This window comes from Anabrus simplex, chromosome 9, assembly GCF_040414725.1.
Source record: "Anabrus simplex isolate iqAnaSimp1 chromosome 9, ASM4041472v1, whole genome shotgun sequence".
Taxonomy (NCBI): domain Eukaryota; kingdom Metazoa; phylum Arthropoda; class Insecta; order Orthoptera; family Tettigoniidae; genus Anabrus; species Anabrus simplex.
The window spans coordinates 5,453,193-5,475,296 of record NC_090273.1 but is presented as its reverse complement, the minus strand read 5'-3'; the positions used below and the strand labels follow the sequence as shown (position 1 = coordinate 5,475,296).

The following is a 22,104-nucleotide window of genomic DNA, read 5'->3' as shown; positions in this document are numbered from 1 at the left end:
GATCAATATGGAGGTCTGAGCCAGTAATGTTATTTATAAACAATTCCTAAACATCATGCGTAAATGAACTCAAATGCCAGGAAATGAACGGCAGTGCCATATATGTTGGCCAAACAAAACATTTTCACACCAGATATAAAGAACACAAATACGCAGTTAGATATTATCGGCATTCAGTCTTCAGTGAACATGAATAAGACAACTCCTATCATTTCACAGATATCAACACAGATCTGAAAATTGTACACATGGAAAGTAAAAGCAAATGATTAAATATAAAGGAGGCAATAGAAAAATACATAAAAGAAAGAGCCAACCAAAACATCCTCAACGATCACAAAAATCTGAAAACTTCCCCCTTCTCCACTTTGCTGTACTAAATTCACTAAAAAATTGTTAAAGCACAATGTTTCACAGTTCTCTCTGATGCAAAGTATGTCTGGAATATGGGTTATGTTATACCTGTCACATACCAAACTACCTGAATTCAAACAGAGAGCAGCCAATCGGGACACCACCAAACTTATACTCAATTACTGTATTAATGCACACTAAGGCAGTGTTTCTCAACTGCCAGGTCGTGGCCGTGTACCAAGCCCTCGCATCAATTATTATGGGCTGCCAGATATTCTTCTGGATTTTTGTTGTTGTTGCTACTTTAAGCATTTTTACAAATAAACATTGTATAGTGGAAATATTCTTAGAACAGTAATTTTTGTGATTATGTTTAGAATTTTGAGATTTATACATTTGTATATATAAAATTAGAAGCATTCCATATAAAAACATCTGAAGTGTGTATGTGTTTGACATCCTTCAGCTGCTGCTCCTGCTCTACTGACTTCTATCGTGAAGTACCGTGCACAATTTTTTTCCTCCCATAAAAAATTGTTTTCAAACTAACATAATTAAAATCAATGTAATAATACAATGAACAGCGTTATAAATTTTATGATGTTTTGGTACTCAGAATGGGACAATATGTAAATGAAAATTAGCACAAATTAATAAGTGACACTGGCTTGAAGAAACTACAACATGCTAGAAAACTGTATTCATCCAGGTAAGATCAAGCAATATTTATTTATTTATTTATTTATTTATTTATTTATTTATTTATTTACATCTTATGGCCTTCATTGGACCACATTTGTCAATTTTATGAAAAAGGTTTTCCAGTTTCCTGTCAGCCCACATATCTTCACTTTCTTTCTTTCTTCGCCTGAAATCTCCATCCCATTGTCCACCTGTTGATCTTGATTTGTAGACTAGTTTGAGTTTCTTGATTTTGTCTTTTATAGTTCCCTTCATTTCTGTAATCCATCTAATGTTGCTCTTAGTCTTGCAGATGTACAAAGAATGAGACTCGTTTCTTCCTGATTATGCCCAGTTCCTTGCAGAATATTTCATTAGAAGCTAGTCTCCAGTGTTCACTTTCCTGGTAGCTTTGATTCTTCTTCTTTCAATCTTGAGTATTTTGTCCATTTCTGCAGTGTTAGTTATTTTGAAAATGGTTCCACTTTTATACGTTATTTCTGGTCGAGTACCTGTTTTATAGGGTTTTATTTTTGCGGCTAGTGAGAGGCCTTTTTAATCGTACAGTATGGGCCGACTGCAGAAACGATGACTAGTATTAAGCCTTAGACATCGTCTACCTAAACGACGTCTAGATTGAGCACTATCTTCCATTGCATAAACAATGTTCAATCAATGTTTAACTAGACATCGCTTAAAGTTTCAATTTTGGTTTGAAAATGGAGACAGAAGTATCTTTCATGCAACATCTATATCATTTGATGGCCAAGCAGACATCAATTTTTGCTGATGAGACAAAGTCTAGTGCATTGGCACTGCCGGTGGCTCCAGTTAGCCTACGCAGTGGCCTCCACAGTATGCACTAGCCAGCGTATTGGTAGGTGTGCTAGGTACCAACTGATGAGCCCACCCTAGCACACGAGGGCGAAACGCTGGCAACCAAGAATGAGTTAGCAGGAAAATTTATAATGTCCAATAACGGACCATTTATATTGATATTATACTCTTTGCTTGTCGCAATCAATGAAATTCGTCGGTGCGCATACCAAACGCCAGTTAGCTGTTTATCTTCCTACACATTACTCAAATATGGCTGAGCATGACTTGCCCACAGATAAAAGTATCGCTTTCGGTGGAAATTAAATCTCATAATATTATGGACACTAAAGCGACATGCCACCGTACAGGGAAGTGTAGCTTTCATTATAGCTTTGTTACATCGAGTGTAATCTACTCATAAATATGGTAGCTTCTACGAAGAGAAGATGAAGCAATAGTAATGTGTAACCGAGCGTGTTGTACCGGACGGGCCATATAGATGTAGCTTGCAATCTGGAGATCGTAGGTTCGAAACGCATCATCAGCAGTGGTGAAGATTGTTTTCCGTAGTTTCCCAATTTTTACACCAGGCAAATACTAGGGCTGTTGTTATGGCCAAGGATCTTCTTCCCCAGTTCTCTTTAAACAATAATCACCACCACTTGCCTTTTTCTATCTGATAGTTGCCGAAAAATACGATTATATAAAAATACATACAACCTACTTTTTAGAGTTTACTATTATGTGTGTTTACTTGGCAGTAAATAGAAGTGAATCCCTCCCAGTTGAAGTATGTGACAGCCCTCTGACAATCAGGACACGTAATTCTGATATGTATGTATGTATGTACGTATGTAATTCCATGGAAATTACCCCAAGTATATAATAAAATATATTGGTTGCTAAGAATTGTATTCAAGTTGACAGTTACCGGACTGTCACTTTGTCAGTGTCAAGAAACAAGTGTCTCTCGAAAAGCGAAACCTTATTTTAAGATCTATCTCCCCGTGCATGTCAAACAAATTGCTGCGATTTAGCAGCGGGCGACACACAGAGAGGCCAGCGGACTAACCTTTCTTCCCAGAATCGTCTCAACATGATAATACACATTACATATTTCATAGTACATAACCTCTGATTGTGATTCACTCCTCTCATTCGAGGTTAAACAGTGCTCTCAGCAGTGTTTAAATATGACCGGTTGAACATCGGTTTTAGACACTGTCTAAGTGATAAATAACGTCTCTGCAATCCGGCAGCCATACTTAGGCATTGTTTAACCGTAGACATCGTCTAAATACCGTTTCTGCAATCGGCCCTATGTGTTCTTTGTGATATACTGTGTTTTGGTCAGTTTACTTACTATAGTCACCTCTTCGTTGAGGATGTATGTTATAAACTTGGCAAGGATATTCATTTCCTGTTCATCTATTGTGACTTTAGGTCAGTTAACATGATTTTTGTCTTTTCGAAGGACATTCTGAGGCTGATTATCTGCACTATTTCTGGTAGTGATTTAAAGTGTTGAACACAGAATTTTAACATTCATAATCAGTGGCAAGTTTATGCAACATGAGCAATTTATACATTTACATGTGTGATTTTAAAAAAAGTGATCTGACAAAATCTGTGGATGTTCTTGTAGAACGAAAAACGCTGGTCTGTTATTAATAAAAAATTTTCTTTTCCAGGTATGTTGTATAAACATCTAAGATGTATTCAACAGACTGAAAAACCGAAGATTATACAAACAGTTGGTTTATATACACTGTAGACAACCCTGCTAGTATGGTCACGTCATGCAAAGCAACAATAATTCAGTAAGAAAAACGGTCCTTCAGCTTGACCCAAGTGGGCATCGACCACAAGGGAGACCGCCAAAGCAGTGGATGGACAACATGATAGAAGATATGTGACATAAAGGGTCCACCTTTTCAATACAAATAAATATTATAAATGTTATTATGGTTAAGTTACAACATATTTACTTGGAACTAGTTTCAACGCTATTTAGCGTCATCTTCAGCCAAAATGTGAGACATAAGCATAGGTACTTATATACAAACGTACACAATATGCAAAATATTATAACATTATGCTTAAATGTGAGTAAAATGGGGAATAAAATAGTGAATAGATTTTCAATTACAAGTTCAGAACTTGACAGTCATTATCGGAACAACCCATGGAAGGTGAATTAAAATGGCAATCTGATCGTACAAACACGAGTTAAGAACTCAACAAACATAGTTTTCAAGAATACATATAACACTTTAAAACTTTGCTTAAGTCCGAGTTGAACTTGGTAGTTAAGGGTTTGACTTTTTAGTCACTTTTTTCATTAAATGATATCACTTACTGACTAGAAGTATAATAAACATTTTATTTGAGTAAAGATTTTGCCACTTTTTGAAAAGAAGTACAATATTCAATATGAATAAGATGTTCCTCCGAGAGCTTTGAAGTCAGTGTTACATCATGGCTGTGCTGTTGCCTGCGGTCTAGTGTTTTTATGTTCTAATATAACGTGTGAGGTGGAGACCAAGTTTCGAACCAAGGTTCTTAAGATGTTCGCAGTTCAATGCGGGATCTGCAGTATAAAAAGAGGATATTTATAAAAGTTGAAATAAATGAGGAAAAAGAGCTTGGGCTATAACTGAATGAGACTCACCTCGGACGGCAAAGCTATGACGCGTGGTATAGAGGAAGTGAGCGAGATAGCCAAGCTTGGGTCAGGGAAGCAGCTAGTGTTGGGGTAAGAAGGGAAGGAGGGGAAGTTAGGGAGGGTGATGCGGTGAAAGCGCGCGGCGTGAAAAAGTATTACGCATAATATGAAAGACAGATCTTTTATTCGGAAGTTTAATATTTTTGAAAAATCCAATAAGAAAATCAAACAAGATTTTTGTTTCTCTGAGATATCATTTAAGTTTAGGTCTGAATTAAAAAACTTATCTAAATGAATATAGCAGTTTTCAGTAACATCTAGTAAAAGACCTTTATTTAGAACTTCTAATACCTCAAGATCTTCATCTATTTCAGTTCACTACGGGTATAAGATGAAATTCTTAAAATTAAATGAGAGAAGATATGCGTGCTGTGGACCTCAACCCTAAAGACGTCCAAGACATAGTCAAATGGCAAAAATGCAGCCGACCATATATGATGGGAGAAAAAGCTAAGAGAGAAAGAGAGAAAGAATGCAAGAAAGGCAACCCACCCCATTTCTGATTGCTACACCAAGATCTATGGGCAATTGCAAAACTTAATACCTTACACAGACTGCACTTGAATCTTTTTCATTCAAAGCTAAAATTTCCGTCTAGATTTTCATCAACAACTCCACAATGTGTCCCTCTTGCATTTTATAATGTTTAGTGGCTCATTCAAACAAGATCTGGGTTTGGGTTGAGCAACAACAGGGGATGGGGCTGCTCTTAAGAACATACATACCAGAACAAGCTCAGCCAAATCAGCCAGAGTGTCATCTTGAGTGTGCACAGCCAGGAAGCAGATGTAGCAGCTTACGAGGGCGGGATCGTTCTCCACTTGACATGCCTGACGTAGAGCTTGAACCACCTGAGGGCGAACGGTGGGGAAATGCGGCAGCAAGGGCAACTGCCGCAATAACCACGAGCTGCACAAAGTAAAGTGTCTCTTCTTATCACAAAAACATGGTTATGATCCTAAAAGAAAGGTAGAAATTTAAAACCAGAATTTCAAACCTTCTTTAAACAGAATGAATGAAATTCATTGGAATTTTAGGTTTAGGAGAAAGACAACTCTTTAACAGAATAATCTGCATCGATGAGAAGTGTATATACTGTACCCGGCAAGCTGGAAGGGTTAAATGATGATGAATAAGTGTATACATACATAGATAGTTATGTTTTTCAGCATTCAATCTGCAAGCCCCTGTGCATCCACAATCTCTTATTTGCAACTACTGTATATCTGCAGCCCCATTTAGTTCCGAAATTCTTATCACTGTAACGTACTCCTACAAATCTACAGTATATTCTATTTTTATTTTCTACCTGTTCATCTTCTCTGCCTGCCGTTGTCATCTGATTCCTGCTACTACGTATATATTTTCTTCATACCCTGTGCTATTGCTCGCCTGCCTGCCTCGTGCTACGTCAACTGCATGGTTTCTCTACATACTGTGCACCGCTCGCTCCAGCTGCTTATACACTGCGTCATTGGCCATGTCACCGAACTTTCTCGACGTTTCCTGCTAGTGCATCGACATTCCTTCTGACTGTAGGATGTTAAAAGGTTTGTTTTTTTCACCTATTCAATACATATAAATTTTATAATTTAGGAATTTATTGTAGATTCCACTTGAGACATGTTTCGCCCTTCATTGAGGGCATCATCAGTCAAAATATCACCTCAAGGTAAAAAATCAGGTAACTGGTTAGTAGTAGACATGTACAAATTAATACATATTATTAACAACATACAAAAATTAAGTATGGGAAATAGTTGCACAAAAGTGATGGTTGAACATGTAGGTTTATAGATGAAAGGTCAGCACCAATGCCTAAAAATAACATAGTAGAGTTCTGCAGTGGTGCTCTGGAGAAACAGTTGACGCAATCATATGATAATAAAAAGTTAAAAATATTTACATTATAACAATTAAGGGAGAAAAGGTGTAGTGTTTGGCGTCAATGTTTTTAATCTACAATTGATGTCAAAGGTTGGTAACTATACAGTATTTACATTGTTCTATTGAACAGTTGAGAAAAAGTTTAAAAAAATATTTACATTTAACATTCAGCGTAAATGTTTGTAAATAAAAACTAATGTCAATGGTTGGTAACTATTAGTAATTACATTATCTAATTGAATAGTTGAGAATTTACAATTAAATACATATTTACACAAGAGCAGAGGTGCGCAAGGATAAAAAAAAATTTTTAGTACCAAGTGCGTCCTGATGTTTTAGAGGTTGGAAGAAGGAAATAGCATTGACATTTCAGAAATATGTAGAGTAGTTTATTTTAGTTAAAAATCACCGGGGGGTAGGGAAAATTTCATAGCCGTATGAGGTTTTTTTAGGCATCAAACTGAAAGTTTTCCAGTTGCAGCGCCGAGATCGGGATGGAGACTGGTCAGTGTGGCTGGAGATTCATGGGTAATCCGTGCGTTTGAACGGCAACAATGGTGACAGTTAATAGTGGGTAATTGCTAATTAGGAAAAATGTTGCGGGTTGAGACTTCCGCTTATTCTTTTAGTTGACTTCTGTAGCATCGATTGTGATGTGAAGACATCGGTGTGAAATGCCGGTGAGACAAAATAATGTTGTTCCGTGGAATAAAGTAAGGCGGACTACGGGATGAAGTTGTTGTTCTTTACTGGTCTGGTGAGATAGAATAGAGTTGCTTGTGTTGTGGACTGCTGCGGAGAATTAGAATGTATACAGCAACTGCAGAGTCAGAGCGTTAAAGCTGGGGTGAGGCATCTTCTTATTCTGACTGCGAAGAGGAGCCGTAGTGGCACGCCATATTTGTGCCGATGTGCGCTGGGTTCCGGCGAGTTGTTGAAAGTTGTATTGTATGAAGTGGAAGCTATCTGTAATTGAGATGTTAATAGTATTAGTTGGTGTGTAAGAAAGGTTTATGGTAAGTAATGAAGAGTGAATGTTATGTTACGTACCTGTTGTGTCGCTGAAAGGTAATTGTTGATGAGAATTGGTGGACTATGAATGAGGCTCAGTCGGTAATACGCACATACGGTTAGCAACGGCGGCGGGAGGAGTGGAGAGCTTTGGGGGGGGGGGGGAGGGGCATGGGCGGAGTCATGCGCAAAGGTGAGCTGTCAGAATGGAGGAAGGTAGAGTGGAGGGGCGAGCTTGTTGTGTATAGGGAGTGCAGGTTGATGTAGTGTTGGTTATAAAAAGAGGGGGGGGGATAAGGAACCGAAAGTTACGCGGATAATATTGATGCCATTTGTTAATGTGGTGAATGTTATTTGCTTGTGCTGGGTGTTGTGCTGTTTTTGAAGGTCGAGTGGTTCTTATTTCTCGTGTTGTATCGGTGGGGTCGTGGTGGAGGGGGAGGTGCTTGGGTGGGAGGACGTGTGGGCTTGCTGTCGTTGTGTGTGGGGGAATTGGTCGGAAAGGGGGAGGTGGGGGGTAGGGGGGTAATTGTCGACGTGCTGGGTGAGTTAGTTAATGTGGTATTGAGGATTTTAGACGCGTTGTTGCCTTGAAAATTTATTTTTTGTAGTAAGGTGGGAATTTGTTCATAAAGGGGGTTTTTTAAATCTATGATCTCGTTGAGGTTTTTATCCTTGTTGAAGTGTTGGTCTAGATAGATGTATAGGTTCTCAAACTCAGTCATTAGTTTGCCTTTCTCGACTTTTTTTAGGATTGTTAAGTCTTGTTCTATTGTGGTGAAGTGGTGGCCAGTGTCCCTCATGTGGGTGCTCATTGCGGAAAATTTATTATGTTTTTGGGCATTGTAGTGTTCTAAATAACGGGTTTGGAAGCTTCGGCCAGTTTGTCCGATGTACGAGGAGTTGCATTGTGAACAGGTGAGTCTGTAAATACCTGAGCCCGCGTAGAGGTTTCTTCTTGGGTTGACAGAGTTCTGGTTGAAAAATATGTTCTGGTTCGTGTTCTGCGTTTTGAAAGCAATGTTGACTTCGTGCTTTTTTAGGGGGTTGGCTATCTGGTGGATGACTGGATTAGTGTATGTGAAAGTTGCGTATTTGTGTTTATTGGGTTTTATTGGGGAAAGATTTGTTGTTAATTTTAGTTTTACCTTATTGATGATCTTGTTGATCATATTGGTGTTGAAGCCATTGAACTTGGCAATATCTGTTATGTAATCAAGTTCTTTTTTCAGATTGGTAGGTGAAAGGGGGATTTTTAAAGCTCTGTATATTAAGCTGTAGTAAGGGGCTTGTTTGTGGGAGTTTGGGTGTAAGGAATTATTGTTTATTGTTAGTGGGGTGAAGGAGGGTTTTCTGTGTATTCGAAACTCAAAAGCGTTGTCCATTCGTGTGATGTTGATGTCTAAAAAATTGATGGAGCCGTTGTCCTCATCTTCTTTTGTGAATTTTATGTTGTTGTCTAAAGTGTTAAGGAATGTGAGGATGTTGTCGCTGTTGTTGCACTGTTTATCGATGATTACTAGTGTGTCGTCGACATAGCGGAGCCAAAGATGAATACCATTTATGGAATTTATAATTTTATTGTGTTCTAAGTTGTCCATATAGATGTTCGCTAGAATGCCAGAAATAGGGTCTCCCATAGCTAAGCCCTTTTGATGGTAAATCTTGTTGTTGAACGTGAAGTAATTATTGTTCAATACAAAGGTTAATATTTTAATGAACTCATCAATTTCTATTTTGCTTAGTCCACTGTGTTTGGAGAGGTTGTTTTTTATGATGTTGATGGTTTCGAGAACTGGGATGTTCGGATACATGTTAGTGATGTCAAAGGAACACAGAATGTGGTTTGGTTGCAGTGTAAATTTATTCAGGGTTTGACAGAGGTCAATTGAGTTCTTAATGGGGTATTTGTTGTTGAATTTGTAGTGTTTTTTGAGAAAGTAGTGTAGAAATCTTGAAGTTTTGTATGTTGGACTGCCTCTACTGTTGATAATTGGTCGGATGGGGATGTCTTTTTTGTGGGTTTTGGGTAAGGACTTGGCTGTGGGTAAAGTTGGATTCATGTTGACTAGTTTAAAGATTTCTTGGTCATTTAAGAGGAAAGTTGAATTTTTGAGAAGGGTTTTCAAGTTGCGTTGTACTTTTGGTATAGGATCCTTGTTGATGGTGGTGTAGGTTGTGTCGGAAAAGAATTCTTCAGTTTTTTTGATGTAGTCCTGTTTGTTCATGAGTACAGTTGTGTTACCTTTGTCGGCTTTTGTTACTATAACGTTATTGGTGTTTATTTTGGTCTTTAAGGCATGGATTTGTTTTGAGAGGGTACTGTTTTTGTTGGATTTTAACTCATTAACTAGGGAGGGCAGTTTCTTTTTTATTTCGTGTCTGATGTCATTTTGTTTCTCTGTGGTGATCTGTTTACTAATGTTGGATTCTACTTCTGCAATAGTGGTGGTTAGGTCATCGATAGTATTGGGGTTAGGCCAATTGTGTTTTAGGCCTCTGTTTAGGAGGTTCATTTCTATGTCAGAGAAGGTGGTGTCAGACAAATTGATGGTGGTAGGGGTGTTGTTTGAAATAATGGATGTAGTATCATTGTTCTTATTGTGGTTTGATGTGCTTGGTTTGGTTCCCTTCAGATGGGCTAGTTTGAGGTTTAATGTGTCTTGTTTCTTTTCTAGTACGTTGGTTAATTTATTGTCAGTATGTCTTAGGAAAGATTGCCATTCAAGAGGGGATAAGTGTTGTGCAAGGGTTAAATGTGTTCGATAAAGCTGTAAATTTAAGAATGATTTTTTCCTGTATAGTTGTTTAATCTCGTCCTTCAACCAGATGTTGTTGACTTTGTTTTGGGTGATAGTCGAGTTTTGAAACGGAATGCTTTTCCTTTGCAGTGGTCTCAAGAATTTGGGTACTAAATTTAGCTTAACACATTCTTTAAGGAAATTAATGTCTTTTGAAATTTTGCCGATTTTTACCTACCCCCGGTGATTTTTAACTAAAATAAACTACTCTACATATTTCTGAAATGTCAATGCTATTTCCTTCTTCCAACCTCTAAAACATCAGGACGCACTTGGTACTAAAAATTTTTTTTTATCCTTGCGCACCTCTGCTCTTGTGTAAATATGTATTTAATTGTAAATTCTCAACTATTCAATTAGATAATGTAATTACTAATAGTTACCAACCATTGACATTAGTTTTTATTTACAAACATTTACGCTGAATGTTAAATGTAAATATTTTTTAAAACTTTTTCTCAACTGTTCAATAGAACAATGTAAATACTGTATAGTTACCAACCTTTGACATCAATTGTAGGTTAAAAACATTGACGCCAAACACTACACCTTTTCTCCCTTAATTGTTATAATGTAAATATTTTTAACTTTTTATTATCATATGATTGCGTCAACTGTTTCTCCAGAGCACCACTGCAGAACTCTACTATGTTATTTTTAGGCATTGGTGCTGACCTTTCATCTATAAACCTACATGTTCAACCATCACTTTTGTGCAACTATTTCCCATACTTAATTTTTGTATGTTGTTAATAATATGTATTAATTTGTACATGTCTACTACTAACCAGTTACCTGATTTTTTACCTTGAGGTGATATTTTGACTGATGATGCCCTCAATGAAGGGCGAAACATGTCTCAAGTGGAATCTACAATAAATTCCTAAATTATAAAATTTATATGTATTGAATAGGTGAAAAAAACAAACCTTTTAACATCCTACATTCAGTATCTTCAATACGGATAACAATGATTTTTATCACTTGCAACGTCAAAGCCAACCAGGCTACAATGAAAACCAACAAATACCTAAACCTCAAGGTAAAAATCGGCAAAATTTCAAAAGACATTAATTTCCTTAAAGAATGTGTTAAGCTAAATTTAGTACCCAAATTCTTGAGACCACTGCAAAGGAAAAGCATTCCGTTTCAAAACTCGACTATCACCCAAAACAAAGTCAACAACATCTGGTTGAAGGACGAGATTAAACAACTATACAGGAAAAAATCATTCTTAAATTTACAGCTTTATCGAACACATTTAACCCTTGCACAACACTTATCCCCTCTTGAATGGCAATCTTTCCTAAGACATACTGACAATAAATTAACCAACGTACTAGAAAAGAAACAAGACACATTAAACCTCAAACTAGCCCATCTGAAGGGAACCAAACCAAGCACATCAAACCACAATAAGAACAATGATACTACATCCATTATTTCAAACAACACCCCTACCACCATCAATTTGTCTGACACCACCTTCTCTGACATAGAAATGAACCTCCTAAACAGAGGCCTAAAACACAATTGGCCTAACCCCAATACTATCGATGACCTAACCACCACTATTGCAGAAGTAGAATCCAACATTAGTAAACAGATCACCACAGAGAAACAAAATGACATCAGACACGAAATAAAAAAGAAACTGCCCTCCCTAGTTAATGAGTTAAAATCCAACAAAAACAGTACCCTCTCAAAACAAATCCATGCCTTAAAGACCAAAATAAACACCAATAACGTTATAGTAACAAAAGCCGACAAAGGTAACACAACTGTACTCATGAACAAACAGGACTACATCAAAAAAACTGAAGAATTCTTTTCCGATACAACCTACACCACCATCAACAAGGATCCTATACCAAAAGTACAACGCAACTTGAAAACCCTTCTCAAAAATTCAACTTTCCTCTTAAATGACCAAGAAATCTTTAAACTAGTCAACATGAATCCAACTTTACCCACAGCCAAGTCCTTACCCAAAACCCACAAAAAAGACATCCCCATCCGACCAATTATCAACAGTAGAGGCAGTCCAACATACAAAACTTCAAGATTTCTACACTACTTTCTCAAAAAACACTACAAATTCAACAACAAATACCCCATTAAGAACTCAATTGACCTCTGTCAAACCCTGAATAAATTTACACTGCAACCAAACCACATTCTGTGTTCCTTTGACATCACTAACATGTATCCGAACATCCCAGTTCTCGAAACCATCAACATCATAAAAAACAACCTCTCCAAACACAGTGGACTAAGCAAAATAGAAATTGATGAGTTCATTAAAATATTAACCTTTGTATTGAACAATAATTACTTCACGTTCAACAACAAGATTTACCATCAAAAGGGCTTAGCTATGGGAGACCCTATTTCTGGCATTCTAGCGAACATCTATATGGACAACTTAGAACACAATAAAATTATAAATTCCATCAATGGTATTCATCTTTGGATCCGCTATGTCGACGACACACTAGTAATCATCGATAAACAGTGCAACAACAGCGACAACATCCTCACATTCCTTAACACTTTAGACAACAACATAAAATTCACAAAAGAAGATGAGGACAACGGCTCCATCAATTTTTTAGACATCAACATCACACGAATGGACAACGCTTTTGAGTTTCGAATACACAGAAAACCCTCCTTCACCCCACTAACAATAAACAATAATTCCTTACACCCAAACTCCCACAAACAAGCCCCTTACTACAGCTTAATATACAGAGCTTTAAAAATCCCCCTTTCACCTACCAATCTGAAAAAAGAACTTGATTACATAACAGATATTGCCAAGTTCAATGGCTTCAACACCAACATGATCAACAAGATCATCAATAAGGTAAAACTAAAATTAACAACAAATCTTTCCCCAATAAAACCCAATAAACACAAATACGCAACTTTCACATACACTAATCCAGTCATCCACCAGATAGCCAACCCCCTAAAAAAGCACGAAGTCAACATTGCTTTCAAAACGCAGAACACGAACCAGAACATATTTTTCAACCAGAACTCTGTCAACCCAAGAAGAAACCTCTACGCGGGCTCAGGTATTTACAGACTCACCTGTTCACAATGCAACTCCTCGTACATCGGACAAACTGGCCGAAGCTTCCAAACCCGTTATTTAGAACACTACAATGCCCAAAAACATAATAAATTTTCCGCAATGAGCACCCACATGAGGGACACTGGCCACCACTTCACCACAATAGAACAAGACTTAACAATCCTAAAAAAAGTCGAGAAAGGCAAACTAATGACTGAGTTTGAGAACCTATACATCTATCTAGACCAACACTTCAACAAGGATAAAAACCTCAACGAGATCATAGATTTAAAAAACCCCCTTTATGAACAAATTCCCACCTTACTACAAAAAATAAATTTTCAAGGCAACAACGCGTCTAAAATCCTCAATACCACATTAACTAACTCACCCAGCACGTCGACAATTACCCCCCTACCCCCCACCTCCCCCTTTCCGACCAATTCCCCCACACACAACGACAGCAAGCCCACACGTCCTCCCACCCAAGCACCTCCCCCTCCACCACGACCCCACCGATACAACACGAGAAATAAGAACCACTCGACCTTCAAAAACAGCACAACACCCAGCACAAGCAAATAACATTCACCACATTAACAAATGGCATCAATATTATCCGCGTAACTTTCGGTTCCTTATCCCCCCCCCCCCCTCTTTTTATAACCAACACTACATCAACCTGCACTCCCTATACACAACAAGCTCGCCCCTCCACTCTACCTTCCTCCATTCTGACAGCTCACCTTTGCGCATGACTCCGCCCATGCCCCTCCCCCCCCCCAAAGCTCTCCACTCCTCCCGCCGCCGTTGCTAACCGTATGTGCGTATTACCGACTGAGCCTCATTCATAGTCCACCAATTCCCATCAACAATTACCTCTCAGCGACACAACAGGTACGTAACATAACATTCACTCTTCATTACTTACCATAAACCTTTCTTACACACCAACTAATACTATTAACATCTCAATTACAGATAGCTTCCACTTCATACAATACAACTTTCAACAACTCGCCGGAACCCAGCGCACATCGGCACAAATATGGCGTGCCACTACGGCTCCTCTTCGCAGTCAGAATAAGAAGATGCCTCACCCCAGCTTTAACGCTCTGACTCTGCAGTTGCTGTATACATTCTAATTCTCCGCAGCAGTCCACAACACAAGCAACTCTATTCTATCTCACCAGACCAGTAAAGAACAACAACTTCATCCCGTAGTCCGCCTTACTTTATTCCACGGAACAACATCATTTTGTCTCACCGGCATTTCACACCGATGTCTTCACATCACAATCGATGCTACAGAAGTCAACTAAAAGAATAAGCGGAAGTCTCAACCCGCAACATTTTTCCTAATTAGCAATTACCCACTATTAACTGTCACCATTGTTGCCGTTCAAACGCACGGATTACCCATGAATCTCCAGCCACACTGACCAGTCTCCATCCCGATCTCGGCGCTGCAACTGGAAAACCTTCAGTTTGATGCCTAAAAAAACCTCATACGGCTATGAAATTTTCCCTACCCCCGGTGATTTTTAACTAAAATAAACTACTCTACATATTTCTGAAATGTCAATGCTATTTCCTTCTTCCAACCTCTAAAACATCAGGACGCACTTGGTACTAAAAATTTTTTTTTATCCTTGCGCACCTCTGCTCTTGTGTAAATATGTATTTAATTGTAAATTCTCAACTATTCAATTAGATAATGTAATTACTAATAGTTACCAACCATTGACATTAGTTTTTATTTACAAACATTTACGCTGAATGTTAAATGTAAATATTTTTTTAAACTTTTTCTCAACTGTTCAATAGAACAATGTAAATACTGTATAGTTACCAACCTTTGACATCAATTGTAGGTTAAAAACATTGACGCCAAACACTACACCTTTTCTCCCTTAATTGTTATAATGTAAATATTTTTAACTTTTTATTATCATATGATTGCGTCAACTGTTTCTCCAGAGCACCACTGCAGAACTCTACTATGTTATTTTTAGGCATTGGTGCTGACCTTTCATCTATAAACCTACATGTTCAACCATCACTTTTGTGCAACTATTTCCCATACTTAATTTTTGTATGTGTTAATAATATGTATTAATTTGTACATGTCTACTACTAACCAGTTACCTGATTTTTTACCTTGAGGTGATATTTTGACTGATGATGCCCTCAATGAAGGGCGAAACATGTCTCAAGTGGAATCTACAATAAATTCCTAAATTATAAAATTTATATGTATTGAATAGGTGAAAAAAACAAACCTTTTAACATCCTACATTCAGTATCTTCAATACGGATAACAATGATTTTTATCACATTCCTTCTGACTGCCTATAAATGGGCATAGTACTGCCCACTTTAGCTAGTCTGGCATAGACTGTGTACTCAAGTGGAGGGAGCTCCAATATTGTGTGTCACTCTCACAGACTTGGATACTATTCCATCTATGTGGACATATCTAATAGCATGAGGACTGGGTGAGAAAAATAAGAACTTATGTGCTATATTGATGCAGGAACTCTATTCCTCCTGATTGCTCTTCAGGCACTGTCAACTTATATAAATTTACTGCCTTTTGGTGGTCAGTGGTTCGTTCTACTTCCTTTTGGAACTTAATCTTCCGGTCTCTTCAAAGTTAACATGGACTTGTTATTTACAGCATCAAGGTGTGGATAAGAACTTTGAAGCTTTTTTTTCTAAGCAAAGTTATTGCATTCAAGTTCTGTGCAGTTTTGGCATTTAAGCAGCTCTATTTCCTCTTTTCCTCCCTCCTCTCCGCCCCTCCTCTCTCCGCGAATTCCCATTGATCATCCTTTTTTTAATATTCTTATTCTATGTTTGTGAATTATCATTTGAAAACACCCTGGAGGTGTAGTTTTTATTATGGCCTGTAAAAGCTGTATTTTTGGATGATGAATGTTTAATTCCTTTAACAACTGTTACGCTTGTTGTACTACAGTGCGTGTCTTTCCTTGGTGGCATAATCTTATGAATTTAATTCAACACGAATCTAGTCATGGTGTTTTAGAAGTCACTTTCAGAAATGACACTTTTCATGCCCCACAAAGCTATTTTGTTGAAATTCTATCAAATTTCAATTGCCCCTTTTTGTACCTACAACGGATACCTCTCACCTTTCCAGCATCGCTTCCCTCACTCTGCTCTTATCTTTAAGTGTTGTCATTTCCATTCCTAAAATTACGTGTTTCTAGTTTTCCTGGATTTACATATGAGTGTCTCTAAAGCTTTAGTACAGAACTATATTGACGGCAATCTATCAAATTATGTTTGAACCTAGGACTTTCTGTCGTCTGTTGTTGGTTTCTACATGATCTTGCATATCCACTGCGCCACTATTTTGACCTATAAATATGTTTATATAAACTGTTGCCCCCTCAAAATGCAACAACAAAGTCCTACTTTCCAAAAAGGTGACTGAGTGTTCATGTCTATTCAACACATGCTTAATACTTCAAATACATACAACCCTTACATCACTATATCGTTGAAAATTGAGTCTAAGCATCGTCGTCTCAGTCCCTCTCTACTTCTCTTACACCCTTGACTGAATCTGTAGTTCTCTTAAGTAATCTATCCTCCTCCATTCACTTCACAGCGTTCCAATCAATTATACAAATTTTATTTTAATATATTTTTTACATTATATAAGGAATCTAGCAAACTACATCCCCAACAGCACTGACCTACCAAGCGAACGCTGCTCAGCCTGAAGGCCTGCAGATTACAAGTCAGAGCAACGAATCTTCTCAGTCGTTACTCTTGGATTTCTAGGCCCGGATTAGAAATGCACACAGTATATTTAACTCTGAACGCCTTCTTATGGAGGTGTTCCCGGCGATTTTAAAACTTCTTTTTTAAGCAAAAAGAAAGTTAACTCAACTGTATCCTGATGGACAAGATATCAGTAAAATCATACAACTTTTTACCAGAGTGTGAGGAACTTCATCTGGAAGTGGAGAGAGGTGTGACATGAAACGAGGACACTGAAGAAAAGACAAGAGTAAAATCCAGTGAAATGACATTTTGAAGTATGATATGAAAGACAAAGAAGGATGTTGGAGTAGAAAAGCTTCTCACAAGATGGAGAAAAAAAAAAAAAAAATAAAATAAACCAAGATGGTCTGGACATGTTAGGAGGATATCAAAGTGGATGATGGAGGCCAACAGAAGAAGAGGTAAACCCAGACTAGGGTGGTAGGGTGCGATCAAGAACCGCATAAGAAGGAACCTGGATTGAAACAAAGCAATGGTAGATGGACAGAGGAAGATGGAAAGAAGTGATTAACCAGTTAAATACTTCCTCTTAAACAATAATCACCACCACCAACATCCTGACCCGCCTGGAGCTGAAAAAGGGAAAATGATAAAGATATACAGTCGCTACAGACACTGGAACCACAGCAAGAAACTAAACGAGCAGAAGATATTTGAAGCACAGTCTGACCAACCTTCTGGACTTTAGTATACCCAAGTACTGTATATGCACATGTTTTTGTTCTCTTTGGTGCTTCTAGGATTCTATGTAACTCTATGTTTATTGTACAACCCACTACACAAGCCCAGACCTGCGGTGTTAAGAGACAAAAGGAAGTCAAAGATAGCTGGCCATGACAAACATATTTTATAGTTTATATGAGAATCTACTTTGTACAGCAAGAGTACTGGCACTTTAGCTGGTGCTGCTGCACAGGTGTTTTGTTTCCGAGTGGAAGTATGAATTTACTCATTCAGAACAAATATTTCAAGTTCCTGATATCTGCATCATCTGATGGCCTATCAGGCACCAGTCTTAAGTCTCCCATAGTGCGGCTTGGCAGGTGTGCTAGTTACCAACTGATGAGCTAAAATGGACACACTAGACCAATTACCGTACTTCCTCAAGTATTAGAAAATGAAAATAAAATAATAAAGCTCGCAAATAAGATCCTCCCAATGTAATTCCTCAAAGGAGAAAAACAATTCAGCTTCAAAGCGGGTGCAGGTCGTACTGCAGCTCCGAGGAGATCACACAAATTAGTGGATAGTTTCGTCCATTCGCGGCGAGTATCAAAGTCGTGGGGTACGTCTGCGTCTCATAGTTAAGAAACGTCCGCCTCTGTAGCGTACTACAGCTCCGATGACGTTGCACAAATAGGTGAACAGTTTTGTATGTCCCATCCGCACATTGCAAGCACACATCAGTCACGTGATATGTCCGAGTTTTGTTGTAAAGAATGTCCGCCAGTGGAACGGCTCGTGCAATTAACTGCCGTTCTCAGGGGCCTGAGTTCAATTCCTGGTACTGCCAGAGATTTGAGAATGGCAGCAAGGTTGGTATGTGGTAAAAGGGTATCTAAAAGGAGCTGCACCATCTCGGGATGAGGACATGAGTTTATAATGATTGTTTTACTCATCAATGTACCTAAAAAATCATAACTACTTTTATGGTTTTCAGAGATGCCAAGCAAACTGTTACAATTGTTAAAAGTAAGTCACTATGTATTAACATTTGGAAGGACATCCGATGTGTTGGCACGCTTTTCTACAGCACGGCTTCTGCTACGCGCGTACGCATGCACGCACACACACCAGGAAAATACAGAGACCATCCCTAGAAACCATTTGCAAATATATTCTCAGTTTGGATTCTGTAATCGGGAATAGAACTACAGTAGAAGTCCATTATAGTGAGAATTCATAACGGTGAAAAATTTACTTGCTATAGCGGATTGTCGTTTTATGCGACTTTTGTAAAAGTTGGGGGAAAACCCATACAAGTTAAAAATGGTATGTAACAGCAATCAGTTTGTTCAAAACTTGCGTTTTTGCAGATTTCCATACTACGGCTTACTCGTAAGTTATTTTTCTAATTCCGAGACAACGTGAACCGTATTTTCAATTTAATTCGGAAAAATTTGAGTAGCATCACTTCAGTGGCTTCTGTTTTTTTGAAGAGCGGAAAAAAGTCCATTTGACACTCCATGTCGTAAGATGTCGGCATGTAAAAGATCTCTGCTGACACATTTGGTGTTTATCCTACAAAATTCATTAAAAACTCAGTTATAGACGACCAAGAGAATTTCGATTTATTCGGTCTGCTATCTAGTAGGCCTAGAATAAAACGTAACGTCGAAATTGACCAGCAGACAGCCAGATGGCGTCAAATTAAAATGTCTGCATATGGTAGCTGAGGCCATACGATTATTATTATTATTATTATTATTATTATTATTATTATTATTATTATTATTATTATGTGTGTATGGATCCAATGGATCACGCAAAGCTCTAACAATTCTGTTTTCTGAGTTGCCAAACAGCTCTCATCCTTTTTCATTCTTCTGTCCACTTTGCTCCAGTCTTCTTTTTCACTTCGTTCTCTGGTTTCACTTTCCATCCATTAATTTTTTTCCTTGGAGGTTTCTGTCCGCGGTGTCATTTGAGTTCATCTGGGCTTTTTCCAGATCCTTCTTCACTTCCAGTACCCATGGAATATTTTTTAGATATTCTATGTAGGTGAGAATCTTGTGTGTCAGTCTACAGTACTTGCCGGCAGTCTGCGGACGAGCCCATAAAATTTCAGACGTCTTTTGTGGATGTCTGCTGCAATGTTGGTAAACTCTTCTGTCACTTTGCGTGACCTCAGTCTATATCCATCTTCTGTTTTTCCGGGGCAAAGAATTTTCATCAGGATTCTTCTTTCTTCTTTTAAAATGTTTTCTAGGTCACCTTTCCCATTTAGTGTAAGGGTCTCGCTGGCATATAAGACTTCATGCTTGATTACTGTATTATAGTGTCTGATCTTTGCATGGCGGGACAAGCACTTTTTATTGTATATGTTGTGAACCTTACTGTAGGCTTCCCGAAATGTTTGTAAGCGAATTTTCTGGGCAGCCTTCTCGCCTCCCATTGGTTCAAGTATTTCTCCCAAGTACTTGAAGTGTGGAACTCTGTTGATTTGCCCATATGTCGTGTTCAAATTTTGGATGTCAAGTTTTGAGCAGAAGAACTTGGTCTTTTCAAAGGAAATTTGTAGGCCAACCTTTCCAGCACATTCAATTTGTTTAACAGCTGTGACTACATCATCTGTCAGTATGGCAAGGTCATCTGCGAAAGTGAGGCATGATATCTCAATACTGTCTTTGGGTCATCCTAGTCGTATGGGGCGCCAGTATCCTATGTCTTTCAAAGCCTTCTCCCACTCGTGGATGACTGTCAAGGACGAGGTTGAAAAGAAGCGGAGATAAGCCGTTACCTTGTCGGACGCCAGTTTTAATCAGGAATGGTTCAGAGATGTCCCCCATGAATTTAACTTTGGAGATGTCAGTGAGTGTTGCCTTGATGAGGTTGAGTGTCTTGGAACCAAGTCCCAGTTCCTCAAGAATAACGAAGAGAGACTGTCGATCAACCGAGTCATACGCTTTCCTGAAGTCAACAAAAATGCAGATGACCGGTTTGTTCCTCAATGCTTTGCACTTAAGTGTTGCCTTCAAGTTGAATATTTGTTCTGCAGGGCGGAAGCCTGCTTGATATTCCCCAATACTTTGTTCAAGTTGTTCTTGCGTTCTCTTCAAAAGGCAAGCTGAAAGAATTTTATATGCCACTTGGAGAAGAGAAATGCCCCTGTAATTGATCACGTCAGACTTATCTCCCTTTTTGTGTAATGGGTGGATGAGGGCGCACTTCCAGTCCTGAGGTAATTCTTCTGATTGCCAGATATCTGTAATGATTTCAGCAAGTTCCTTGAGGGAGTTAGGTCCAAGATTTTTCAGAATTTCCGCAATGATACCATCTTCTATTGTTTTTAAGTTTGAGGATGTGGCCGCGGATTTCTTCCTCTGTCGGTGGTGGAGATTCTGGGAAAGTGTGCCTTGGGGGTTCTTGAGGGAATCTTGTGAGGGGCTCTGGACAGTTAAGGAGATCAGCGAAGTAAAGTGCTAGTTCCTGACAATTTTCTTGATTACTGAGTGCAAGTTTTCCATCTGTTCTTTTGAAAGCCATGTTTTGAGGAGCAAACCCATGGACTTGTCCTCCGAATTCCCTGTAGAAATCTGGTACGTTGTAGTTATGAAAGTTATCTTCAATCGAGTCCAGTTGTTGCTTCAAGTGCTTTCTCTTGACCTGCCTGATGATTTTGGCTACTCGTTTTCTAGTTTCATTGAAATATGTTTGGTTTTCTGGTGATTTCTTGCTGTTGTATTTCTGGAATGCTTCTTTTCATTCCTTCAAGGCCCGTTCACATTCAGAATTCCACCAAGGGTGTTTAGTATTCTTTTTCAGAGGAATTTGCTCTCGAGCTTTCTGGATGATTTTGTTGCGGAATTTCTCCCAGATGCCTGCTTGTTCCCTTTCCCACACTTCTTGCAGATTAGTGTTTCCAATCTGTGTCGTGTCAAACTTTATTCTCACTAGGTAGTGATCGGAATCAACGTTTGCTCCTCGGCGTACCTGTACATCGTGTACCTCTCTCTGCATGGGACGAGAGATGGCAATGTGATCGATTTGAAATTCACCAATCCCTGGAACAGGAGACCTCCAAGTCTTCTGTTTCCCTGGAGATTTTCTCAGAGAAGTTGACATGATTTTAAGATTGTTTTGTTGACACAGTTCAATGTCTCAATCTGTTTTTGTTAGTGAATTTGTGAGCAGGGAATTTGCCAACAGTTTTCTGGTGTTCTTTATCTTTACCAATTTGTGCGTTAAAGTCACCCAGCAAAATTTTT

At 38.4% G+C, this 22,104-nt stretch overlaps 1 protein-coding gene across 2 annotated transcripts in view; it reads right to left on the bottom strand.

Moving 5' to 3' along the window:
* Positions 1-22,104, bottom strand: part of IntS1 (integrator complex subunit 1) — a 480,230-nt gene that overhangs the window by 192,131 nt on the left and 265,995 nt on the right. For both annotated transcript variants that reach the window (XM_067153509.2, XM_067153510.2), the window contains exon 19: positions 5,305-5,488. In XM_067153509.2, coding sequence (XP_067009610.2) covers positions 5,305-5,488 — 184 coding nt within the window. The remainder of the gene's footprint in view (positions 1-5,304; positions 5,489-22,104) is intronic.